We start from the raw sequence: 12,954 nt of genomic DNA, 5'->3' as shown, positions 1-12,954 counted from the left end.
TTTCCTGTTCCTCTGATGCTGCCTGGCCTGCTGTGCTCCTCCAGCCCCACATTGTGTTATCCAATACCTTTCAATGATTGCTTTCTCCAATTGTTAGACTCTTACAATACTATCAAATTCCTATTAACACTCCGGGAGACCCCCAGTCTCCTGCCCTCTGACATATACTTCCTTAGAATCATGTATACAAAAAGATTAACAAGTTTAATATGTTATTAGCCTTTTTTACATGCAGCCCAAAGCCAACTTGCCACTAGTTCAAATTCCAAACTCTGAAATAAATGATAGTGTATGTTACACACCTTATATTCACAGAAAAAAGAATAAAAGTCTTCTCTTATGTTGGGAGCAGACCACAATAGAAAAGCAAAAACTTACTATAAAGATAATCTCCTGCAAAATAAGGCTGAACTTTGGAAAAAAGCTTCGAAATGCATAAGGAAGTAAACAAATTTACCATCTAGCCTGGAGTCCCACAATGCCGCCTATGAACTTGTTATAGATCCAGATCCAGAAATCTATTTCCTCATCAAGAATAATAAGCTTCTACTTTCTGATGAAGCTCCAGAAATATTTTCAGCTACAGGGAGACAAATATATATGTTGAATTTTATGTTTTTTTTGGCCAAGTACCAGTTGTGTCAAGATTTTCAGAGAGTTTTTCATTCTAACGCCTAGCAAGTTTTCTCACTGTATCTGACCAAACTAACCTCATTAACTACCTACCCCACCTCCATGTCCTCTTTCTGTGTCCATCTTACCACACACTGTTCCTGCAACAACTCGCCACTGCCTGGATATCCTAAAATTGGCCAGCACCCCTGGTAATTGTGCCTTCTTTAAAACCCTTAATGTGCACCCAGAGAAGGGCTGTCAGCGTGGACTTGTTCTGTATGATTCCTGACATTTGCCCCAAACATGGCAGATCGAGGAAATTTGTTACCCACTTTGTGATCAGGGACCTGGAGTCCTCATGGAAAGGACAAGCACAGGCAAAACATCCTGTTCCCCAGAACCAGTGATACCTCACCATACCAGTCTGGACCAATGTTGCCTCAGTTAACTCAGATCATGGACCTAGTGTGCCTAATAAGGCTGGTGCCCAATACCACTGTCTGAGTCAGATGTCAAGAAGTATAACAGACTCACAATCATGTGTCTGTGCAAATGTTACTGCTTCTCTTGGAGAAGGTTATGATGTCCATTCAGTGCTTTTCATGACAGCACAGCTCAGATTGAGAACAGAGTGCTATCACAAAATCATGAGTACAAACTCCTGACCTACTGTCCATAACACTGCTATTTCAAGTTGCACTGGTTCCTTACCAAATCAGAAACATTTTATTTTAAATAAAAGACATCTTTGTTATTTTAAAAAAAGACTTTCCACTAAATGTTCTGAAACATGCACATCAACACATTCATCAAGACAAGCACTATAAGAGAGAAGCCAGTGCATATCTTTATTGTAGTTCATGCCAGGTAAGATACTACTGTGACTTTCATGTTTATTTTGTCTTCATTCATGGGATGTGGGCATCACTAGCTGATTTAACATATATTGCCCATTCGTAGATGCCCTTGAGGTGGTGATGGTGGTATGTTTTTGTGAACTGCTACAATTTATTTGGTTTAGGTAGATCCATAATGTCATTAGGAGTGAATGTGTTTAATAACCGTGCTAAGCTATTTTCCAGTGCAAGAATTTGTGGTGAAATCTGTGATGGTACCTCTTTTATGTCTGAAATAGTCTTTTTTTAAGATTTTATATGCTCTTCAATAGAAACCACAGTCACAAATGTCAGGATTGGTATGATTTTCAATTTTGTCACCTAAGCAAAAGATCAAATTTAGGAAGGTGTGGCAAATCAAAGTATAGAGAAAAGACACAAGAGAAAGGTATGAGTACGGAAATTATAAATAGACTATGACAGGGAGCAATAGAGAATGCAAATCAAACAGATAAGATTAAAGATTAAAAGAATAAAAGGATAAAATAACAGACACTGCAACTGAATGTAGTAGCATCCAAACAAATGGATGAATTGAAAACACAAGTAGAAAAAAATAAGTGGAATCTGGTAGCCATTACCAAGACATGGGTGCAGGTTGAAATGGATTGAGACCTGAATCTTGAAAGGCTCAAAATACTTAAGAAGGACAGGCAGCTAAGAAAAGGCTGCGGATGGCTCTGATGGTTAATAATTATAATAACACAACAGTGAGGGACCTAAGTTCAGGAAATCAGGAATCAGTTTGGGTAGAGATGAGAAATGATAAAAGCAAGAAGTCACCTGTGGGAGGACTGTATTGTCCTGCCTAAAGGGGAGCATAGAAGAAATAGTGGGAATTTGACAGAAAGGCATGGCAATAAGCATGGGAAATTTAAATCTTCATAAATCACCTGGAAAACGCTGATGAACAAAGGTAGTCCAGACGAGAGTTTATAAAATGTTTCGGGCAACCAGTTAGAGGAGCATGTTTTGTAGCCAGAGAGCAGGCTATTCTAGACCTGACACTATGCAATGTGATAGGATCCATAAATGATCTCATAATGAAGGCGGACCTGGGTAACAGTGGCCATAAATATGATTGAATTTTGCATGCAGTTTGAGGGATAGAGGAGTGGATCCGAGACTATTTATTTTTTAAAACTGAAATAAGTGCAATTATTAGGGTGTGAAAGCAGAACTGGTGATAGTGACAAGTTGGGTTGAAGTATAAGTCAATAGAGATACAGTGGCAAATATTTAAGGGGAAATTTCAGAATTCACAGAAAAGATAAATTCTGAATAGAAAGAAAAATTTCAAATGGATGGTTAACTAGAAAGGTTAAAGATAGTATCAAACTTAAAGAAAAAGCAAAATACTTATCGAAATCACCTTTAAACTGAAGAGGATTGACCTACAAACTATTCGCAATTGTGCAAAGGTGATAGGTCAAAAGATTGGACCAAATGTAAAAAACTGCAAAGATTGATTAAAGGAGAGGGAAACGTTGGGCTACAAGTAAAAGCCAGCCGGAAATATAAAAATAAATACCAGGTATTTCTATAAATAATTAAAAAGGAAAACTGTTGACAATGTGAGAATTAGACTTATAAGAAGTGAATCTGGAGGATTGATAATGGAAACTAAGGAGATGACAGATGAATTGAAGAGATATGTTTCTTCAGTGTTCAATATAAAGGATACGAGGAGCATCCTAGAAGCAGCTATGTAGAAGGGATGGAAGAATGAACTTAGGAAAATTGTACTCAAAAGAGAAGTGGTACTGAATAAATTGTTGGGGCTGAGGGCTGGCAAGTGCTTAGGTCCTAATAGATTTCAGTCTAAAAGAAGTGACAAGTGAGATAGTTGATGCATTCTTTTTAATTTTTCAAAATATTGTAGACTCTGGAAAAAATGAATGGCAGGTGTCTTTTCCCTCGGATGGAGGATTTCAAGATTAGCAGGCGGACGGAAAATATTCAACATGGTGCTCAGTTACGAGTGATGTACCACAAGGATCTGTTCTGGGTCCTCTTCCATTTGTGATTTTTGTAAATGATTTGGATGAAGGAGTGGAAGGGTGGATTAGTAAGTTCGCAAATGATACAAAGGTGGGTCGAGTTGTGGATGGTGCGGAGGGCTGTTCTAGGTTACAAGGGACATTGATAGGATGCAGAGCTGGGCTGAGAAGTGGCAGATGGAGTTTAACCCTGAAACGTGTGAGGTGATTCATTTTGGAAGGACAAACTCGAAAGCAGAATACAGGGACAACGGAAAGATTCTTGGCAGTGTGGAGGAGCAGAGGGATCTAGGGGTTCATGTCCACAGTTCCCTGAAAGCTGCCACCCAGGTGGATAGAGTTGTTAAGAAGGCGTATGGTGTGTTAGCTTTCATTAATAGAGGGATTGAGTTCAAGAGCCGTGAAGTTATGCTCCAGCTATACAAAAGCCTGGTTCAGCCACATCTGAAATATTGTGTCCAGTTCTGGTCACCTCATTACAGGAAAGATGTGGAAGCGTTGGAAAAGGTGCAGAGGATATTTACCAGGATGTTGTGTGGAATGGAGGGAAGGTCTTGTGAGGAAAGGTTGAGAAAGCTTGGGCTTTTCTCTTTAGAATCACGAAGAATGAGAAGGGACTTGATAGAGGTGTACAAAATGATCAGAAGTCTAGATAGAGTGGACAACCAGAGACTTTTTCCTCGGGTGGCAGTAGCTATTACGAGGGGGCATAGTTTTGAAGTGAGTGGAGGTAGATACAGGGGAGACGTCAGAGGTAGGTTCTTTACTCAGAGAGTGGTAGGAGTGTGGAATGCATTGCCGGAGAGGGTAGTGGAGTCGGCCTCATTAGTGGCATTTAAGCAGCTATTAGATAGGCATATGGATGATAGTATAAGGTAGGGGTGGAGGTTAGATAGACCTTAGGTTTCAGGTAAAAGTTCGGCACAACATCGTGGGCCGAAGGGCCTGTACTGTGCTGTACTGTTCTATATTCTATATTTTTAAGGTGAGAGGAGAAAGTTTTAAAAAAGACATGGGGGCAACTTCTTTACACAGAGACTGCTTCCCGTGTGGAGTGAACTTCCAGAGGAAGTGGTGGATGTGGGTACAGTTACAACATTTAAAAGACATCTGGATAAGTAAGTGAATAATAAATGTTTGGAAGGGTATGGACCAAGTGAAGGCAGGTGGGAGTTGGTTTATTTTGGGATTATGGTTGGCATGGACTGGTTGAACTGAAGGGTCTGTTTCCATGCTGTATGACGCTGTAATCCTATGACAAAGATAGGTAGAAAAGTAAGTTGTGAAGAAACAAGAAGGCCACAAAAGATAAAGATAAATTAAATAAGTGAGCAAAGATCTGACAAACAGAGAATGCTATGCAAAAATATAATATTTTCCATTTCAGCAAGAAGAATAAAAATATAAGCTTATTGTCTAAATAGTGAGAGATTGTGGAGCTTTGAGATTCAGAGCAATCTAAGTGTTGTCCAGCATGAAACACAAATGCTAATGTGCAAAATCAAGAAGCAATTAGGAAAGCTTAAATAATGTTACTATTTATGATGAAGAGAATTGAATTCAAAAATAGGGAGGCTGTGCTTCAGTTATCCAAAACATTGGAGAGACCACATCTGTGGTATTTTGCACAGTATTGGTCAGCTTGTCTAATATTGATGGATGTAAATGCCTTGGAAGCAACTTAGAGAAGGTTTATCAGATGAATACATAAAATGGACAGATTGTTTTGTTAAGAAAGTTTGCAGGTTAGGTTTGTATTTGCTGGAGTTTAGGAGAGTAAGAAGTGACCTGATTGAAACATGTAAGATTCTGAGGGGTCTTGACAGTGTAGATGTGGAGATGATGTTCCCTTTTACAGGAGAATCTAAAACTAGGGGTCACTGGTTAACCTAAAAGTTTTCCCATTTAAAATAGAGATGAGGTGTATTTTTTTCTCACATATGGAACGTTAGTCTTTGGAACTCTCTTCCTGAAAAGGCAGTGGAAGCAGAGTTTTTGAATGTTTTTAGAATAGAGGTGGATAGATTCTTGATTAGCAAGGGATTGATGGATTATGTGGGATAGGTGGGAATGTGACTTGTGATTACAATTAATCAGCCATGATCTTACAGAGCAAACATGAGAGATCAAATGGCCTACTCCTGCTCCTAAGTGATTTATTTATGTGCATTCCAAAATCTATTGTGTGGGCTTTATAACACGTGGGTGATTAGCTCTGCTGGTTTGCAGAAAAATTTAAATCTTCACTCATTGATATCAAGCCTGATTTCTAATATTCATATGAAGCACGCCCAGTTCAGTAGTTTTATGATTAAAATACAGAGTAAAGCTTTCCCTATACTATTCTTCAGATGTTTGTAGTGGTGCAGAGTGATGCTACTCTACTTGTCCCAGAAATATGCCTTACCTATCAGAAAGTACTCCTCATTTTGCACTTCTGTGATATTTCCCTTTCTTACTTTAGCCACCATTATGATCCTTCTACGCATAGTTGTCCCAACCTTACACAAATTTGGCTAAGTTATGAGCAAGTTTCTGGTCAATTGATATCAGTTGAACATACAGTATTTGCTGTAGGGTGCTTACAGTTAGCAGTTAAACAGTTAAACTATCAGCAGCAAGGACTCTATGTGATAGTGGTGAAAATGCAATGTGTAAATAATAAAATCACCAAACATCCTACAAATATCTAGTCTAATGTAAATGCCAAAATTCAACATGTATGTTATTATACATCTGCAGAGCATAAACAGACTAAACTGACATAAGCTAATACAAACTACATTCTTTGTATTTATGTATAATTTTTAAATAGCAATCTTATGAATTGGCTAACTTGCTTTTATTATAAAGTGTGAATTGTTTGACTTTAACATTTCTATTGAGACTCAAATGCACTCATCAGTTTTTGTTGTGACTCATTTAGGTTGTGCAGCGCAGTCACTTTCACACCATGAAATGTATCCTGAGAATTACTTTCTTTCCAAAGGATCCAGTGGACCTGCTGAGGAGAGATCCTGTGGCATTTGACTATCTCTATGCTCAGGTAAGCACAGTTAGGGAATGGGAGTTCAGAGATTACAGGGAGGACGGATCAGTGAAATTGTAGACAGCAGGCATGCATTCATTAGTAAGAAAGTTTCAGTGAGAAAAATCATCTGAATTAACATATTAAGTCCTTCTATAACCCTTATCTATTAAAGAACAAATCTAGCCATTTAATTTCCCAAAGAAAAGTTTCTACTGTTTCCACCTCTATCTCAATGATAAATTTGGTAAGATTCCTGAGAACCTAATTTTATATTATTTCACGTGCATGGGAATGGACAACTAGAAAGTAATGAAGAGATGGTAAGAACTGCAGATGCTGGAGTCAGAGATAACATATTGTGGAGCTGGAGGAACACAGCAGGCCAGGCAGTATCAGAGAAGCAGAAAAGTTGACGTTTCGGGTTGGGACCCTTATTCAAGAGTAAGAGAACTGAAACAAATAGATGATGCAAAAGTATTATGAAAGAGTTCTGTCAAAGCATCAGAACACAAGCATATTTTATTTGATTGCACAAAGAAGGCTCCATATTGATAAAATTAAGGAATATGAAGCAAAATGATACAATTCATTCGGGTCCTTTACAAATGACAAATTGGAGATGAAATAGAGATGAATATGCATAAAGATTTAAGAAAAGCAGAACTGGAATAGTGAATTATTTTACAAAACTGTGGCAAAGATAAAGAACCACAATATTCTGTTAACATTCATTCTACTCACTCTAAATTTAAGCATAAATATTATGGCAAGTGGAAATGGGTAGTTATATGTGGAAATCCAAAAGTTGTTCTCTGAGACATGCTATTGCAGCTCTAACTTTGTTAAAATGACAGCAAAATCTTTTTAGAGATAACAAGGTGTAAAGCTGGATGAACACAGCAGGCCAAGCAGCATCAGATGAGCAGGAAAGCTGACGTTTTGGGTCTGGATCCTTCTTCAGAAATCTTTTTGGCACTTCAGTAGTAGGCTGGAAGACAGATAGGCTGGCAAAATGGCATAAGAAGGTAATTGACTGACATCCTTCTGCTGTTAATCCATTTTGCAAAGGTGAGAAAGTTGGCAGATGGGCTACTCCTAGGAATCCAGTTGAGATTTTTAAGTGGCCAATTAAGGATCACTTCCAAACTCTATAGGCATTTTATCTCACCTCTTAAATGGGGAGACTTCCCAGTAAAACCTGGCAACCTCCCAGCTGTTTCCTGGGGTGTGGTTGCTCCCACAAAGGAGTCCCATGTGGCAACAGCCCTGCTGGTGCTTCACAGCGTTCCTTCCTCTGTCATACCCCCTGTCAATTGCAGGAGCATGCATGCCTGGCTCCAGCATTCCTTGATCCTACTTAGCTTACATCAAGGGTGGCAGACTCTGGAGCAGCTTCCCACTGGAGTTGGAGACACAGCAGTGGCCATCATTGTCATGGATAGTTGCCATCCTTAATTTCAGGGTGGATCCAGTGGCAGTTCCCCAGACCCCTTTCTGACTAAAGTGTGATCACTGCCACTTTTGGTTCCAATGATGGAACTTCTTACTGTGCATCGTTCCTCAGAACAACTGACTGCTCAGCACATATCTGCCAAAAGACCATCAGCCCTTGCACCCAAGCCATCTTTGAACAACTACTGTGCACCCGGACAAGCTTCAGCAATCCAGTGTTGCCACTCGCTGCCACCCTCCTAAATGATCAGCAGACACGTCTTTGCAGCTCCCTGACTGAGAATTCTTGCCTGATTCTGACACAAATCTCACCATAGCCTACGTCATTCAGACCCCAAATAATATTCTTAGACCCAGAACTTTCCCTGGCACTGTTTGCCATGAGCAGCCCCTTCTCTCTCATTACCTTCTGTGCTTGAATGTCCCATTCATTTTGTACTGACCAACTTATTGCTGATGCAGCAGTCCAATAAAATTCTGAACATTCTTTCTGTACCACACCACAGGAGTCACACTAACTGTCCACGCACCAAAAATGGTACTTTAGAATCCTGATCATCTGTTCCACACCTGCTATGCCCAAGGGGCCATTGAGCAATTCTACAGTCTCTCTTCCTGGTTTCCAAAACCAAAAATGAAACCAATATAGCATCACTATCACTTTGCCTTTTTGAGCCCTGTGGATAAGTTGAATTGTCTGAGAATAAGCATATTTTGTCTACTTCTAAGGTAGTTTATATTAAGAGACAGATTGAAATGGCCTGCATATCTCAACACCCGAACATTCAGGGAATGAAACCTATCCAGGAATGAAGTTTATAAGGCTTTAAAATGAGCCATTATATCCTCAGATTTAACACAAATAGCATCCCACACTTGAGGGAATACAACCACTGAGAAGGAGGTGAATGTTCTTTCTTTCAGTAAATTCTTCAAAAATGGCAGAACGTTGTACATGTTATCCCAACTAAAACAGCATTGCAGAATTGCACACTGTGTTCACCTCCCTAAATTCTCTCTTCAGGGAAGCTATTATACAGACTCAGATTCACTAACTTTATACTAAGAATAATTTTATGATGTGGTAAGTGAATGTAAATGTAAGGAAATCTCAAGGACACTTGGCTGCACTTTCCTATTTTATTTAAATACAGCATCTAGCAGGCAGTTCAGTGGGGTTTAAGAGGCAAGTTATGGTAATTATTTTTGGGATAGAATTTTGATGGATGACCTCCTGTTTTACTTACAAGACCACCACTTCACTGCCTAAAAGGTGAAGGATTGATGGATGTTTGAAGTAAAGCTAAAAGTTAACACTCATTTAAAAACAGAAAATGTGAGCAAATTCCAAATTGAGACTCAAAGGCATTCATCAAATAAATGAAAAAAATATGCAAATGCTTAAGATCTGAAATAAAAATAGAAAATGCTGGTTAAAAACTCAACAGGTTTGTCAACTCTGTAAATAGAGAAACATAGTGAAGATTTGAGTCCCATTCTATTTCTTACTTCTATAACACATTGATATGGGTACCCTAGAACATCTGTATGTGTTTGCACTGTGATAAAATGCCTTACTGATACTGCTAACTCATTACTCTTTTTCACCCTTTTTCCCAAATGTTACTGTTTGCTTTCAATAATGTCAGCTATTGCATATTGCAGGTATGAATTTCTGCTTTGGCAAGAATTCTACCTACAGTACACAATACTTGCAGCAGAATTTTAAGAAGTATTGCTCGAGAGAGGTTCTGGTCTGCATTTACTTTTAGTAATAAATTCTGACATGTAGTCCTAGGCACTAAAACAGTCACAGCTAGAAACTAATGTAGTTCACTTGTATGACATTCTGATCTGAATGGGCACATCTATTTGCTTGAATATTGACTCGGAGGAGATCTTACTCTCTTCTTGAGGTAATAACTTGAGTGTATTTAATAGGTATCTGGAGATAGTTTTACAAAGAGAAGAAATCCTTTTACCTAAACATATCACACTTTAGTGGTTATAAGCAGGTAGTCACAACGAGGCTGCATGAGAGCTGCATTTTTGAGTTATCTGTTCGTGCTCCATTGATCAGGGCTACTGCACTCGAATACATAATATTTTTACAGCGCATATTGAATTTGTGAATAATCAATGCATTTACTGCCACACTCAGCTCCTATATTGAGTAACTACCTTTCCAATTTTATATGGATATAACATCCTGTTTTACAATTCCCTACAGTAAAACACTAAACAGGTAAACTACATTGTGCATCAATGTGGATTTCACAAGCTTCAAAATCTCCCCTCCCCCTACCGCATCCCAAAACCAGCCCAGCTCGTCCCCACTTCCCTAACCTGTTCTTCCTCCCACCTATCCCCTCCTCCCACCTCAAGCCGCACCCCCATCTCCTACCTACTAACCTCATCCCGCCCCCTTGACCTGTCCGTCCTCCCTGGACTGACCTATCTCCTCCCTACCTCCCCACTTACACTCACCTTTACTGGCTCCATCCCTGCCTCTTTGACCTGTCTGTTTCCTCTCCACCTATCTTCTCCTTTATCCATCTTCTATCCGCCTCCCCCTCTCTCCCTATTTATTTCAGAACCCCCTTCCCCTCCCCCATTTCTGATGAAGGGTCTCGGCCCGAAACGTCAGCCTTCCTGCTCCTATGATGCTGCTTGGCCTGCTGTGTTCATCCAGCTCTGCACCTTGTTGTCTCAGATTCTCCAGCATCTGCAGTTCCTACTATCTCAGTAAACTACATTGATAGGTTCACTCATTTTCATTGCATTAGTATCTCCTGCCCTCTAATAAAGCAATTCCTTCTCAAGTGCCTCGAAAAGTACTTATCTAAAGTAACTAATTATCGATTATAGCAAACACCATTCTACCTTTTATTACAGTCACGACAATTACATCAATATCATGATGCATCTCTTCCCAACCTGAATAATACAACTTATACAATAAGAAGAATTTCTAGGAGATTGGTCTACATTCGCAGTATTTATATGTGCTCTGTCCAAAAGCAGGTCCTTGGCACTTTATCTTGTATCACATTGTGGCAGTGGCAGTTTTTTTTTTATTTGTAATGGTTTGCCACTTCCTTCACTCTCAGGAAGAGGGCAAGGAGGTAGACCCTATGACTACTGCAGCTGGACCAGGAATTGAACTCACACTCTTGACATTTTTTGAAACAATCTAGCCAACTGAGTGAACTGGCACCATATTTACAACATACCATTTTTTAAATTTTGGAAATGACTACAATTAATTGATATTTGAGTGGTAGAGTAAATTTTGCTGATGAATTGGAAATCTTTTTCCTACTTAGGCACATCTTGCTTGGAAATCTCTTGAAATCAATGTTGTATTGTATTAACATCTGAAAGCTAATATATTAATACAGTTTTATTTGATATCTTACTGATTTAAGATTTCTTAAAATAACGATTCTAGGATAATATTTGCATGTCTGCTTGAGAATAAATAGCTTTCTGTTTTCCCAACTAAATGCTAAAACATAAAGCTTCTGAAATTGCTCCGCAGAAACAAATAGTAATTGATTATTTTTAACCTAAATCAATTTTCTTACCCAAAGTCATTCATTCATGTCTTGAAATGTGCTAAGCAGTAGCTATGCGCCCAAATCAAATTTTCACTCCTTTAAGGAAGTGAGTCATGCAGAGGTAACTCCTCCACAGGTAGGACCATAAGACATAGGAGCAGAAATTAGGCCATTTGGCCCATCGATTCTGCTCCATCATTCAATCATGGCTGATAAGTTTCTCAACCCCATTCTCCAGCTTTCTCCCCGTAACCTTTGATCCCTTTAACAATCAAGAACCTATCTATCTCTGTCTTAAATATACTCAATGACCTGGCCTCCACAGCCCTCTGTAGCAATGAATTCCATAGATTCACCACTCTCTGGCTGAAGAAGTTTCTCCTTATCTCCGTTCCAAAAGGTCTTCCCTTTACTCTAAGACTGTGCCCTCAGTTCCTAGTCTCGCCTACTAACATCCACTCTATCCAGGCCTTTCAATATTCTGTAAGTTTCAAGTAGCTCTCCATCATCCTTCTAAACGAAATTGTGTATAGACCCAGAGTCCTCAAACATTCCTCATATGTTAAGCCTTTTACTCCTGGGATCAACCTCATGAACCTCCTTTGGACCTACTCCAGGGCCAGTATATCCTTCCTAAGATATGGGGCCCAAAATCGCTCACAATATTCTAAATGTGGTCTGACCAGAGCCTTAAAAGCCTTGGAAGTACATCCCTGCTTTTATATTCTAATCCTCTCAAACTAAATGCCAACATTGTATTTGCCTTTCTAACAACCAACTCGACCTGCAGGTTTACCTTAAGAGAATCCTGGACTAGGACTCCCATGTCCCTTTGAACTTCAGATTTCTGAATTTTCTCCCCATTTAGAAAATAGTCTACGCCTCTATTCTTCTTACCAAAGCTCATGACCTCACAATTTCCCACATCGTATTTCATTCTAAATGATCTGACCAGAGCCTTATAAAGCCTCAGAAGTACATCCTTGCTTTCATATTCTAGTCCTCTCGAAATAAATACCATCTGATTGACAGTCCAACATGTGGCAGCGTTCATTGTGACCTTACACATTGGTGTCTAGAATCTTAAGCATGGGCAAAAACAGACATATAGGAATGATCCCTGTGCCTTGGGTAGCATCAATATGCATGTGATATTAAGAGTTGAGCTTCATTTTCATCAAGCCAGCAAGCTGTGAACAACTACTGGCCATTTCCAGACAGCTCATTGGAAAAGAAGACTTAAAGATTATCTCTCACTATGCTTAGATAGATATTAAAGGGAGCCAGGAGATGCTGTCCTCTAGATTTTGGCTACAGTGGGCATTAAGAAAGAAACATCTCAGTGACTGTATGACAAATAGCATATATCTGATGTCTATCGTACCAAATATACTCATACA

General features: G+C 39.2%; 1 protein-coding gene across 1 annotated transcript in view; it reads left to right on the top strand.

Annotated features, from left to right (window-relative positions):
• Nucleotides 1-12,954, top strand: part of frmpd3 (FERM and PDZ domain containing 3) — a 197,079-nt gene that overhangs the window by 100,239 nt on the left and 83,886 nt on the right. The window contains exon 2 of the mRNA XM_048605312.1: nucleotides 6,438-6,557. Coding sequence (XP_048461269.1) covers nucleotides 6,438-6,557 — 120 coding nt within the window. The remainder of the gene's footprint in view (nucleotides 1-6,437; nucleotides 6,558-12,954) is intronic.

The sequence above is a fragment of the Rhincodon typus genome, chromosome 14 (assembly GCF_021869965.1).
Source record: "Rhincodon typus isolate 14 chromosome 14, sRhiTyp1.1, whole genome shotgun sequence".
Lineage (NCBI taxonomy): Eukaryota > Metazoa > Chordata > Chondrichthyes > Orectolobiformes > Rhincodontidae > Rhincodon > Rhincodon typus.
This window is presented reverse-complemented; position numbering and strand designations above follow the sequence as displayed.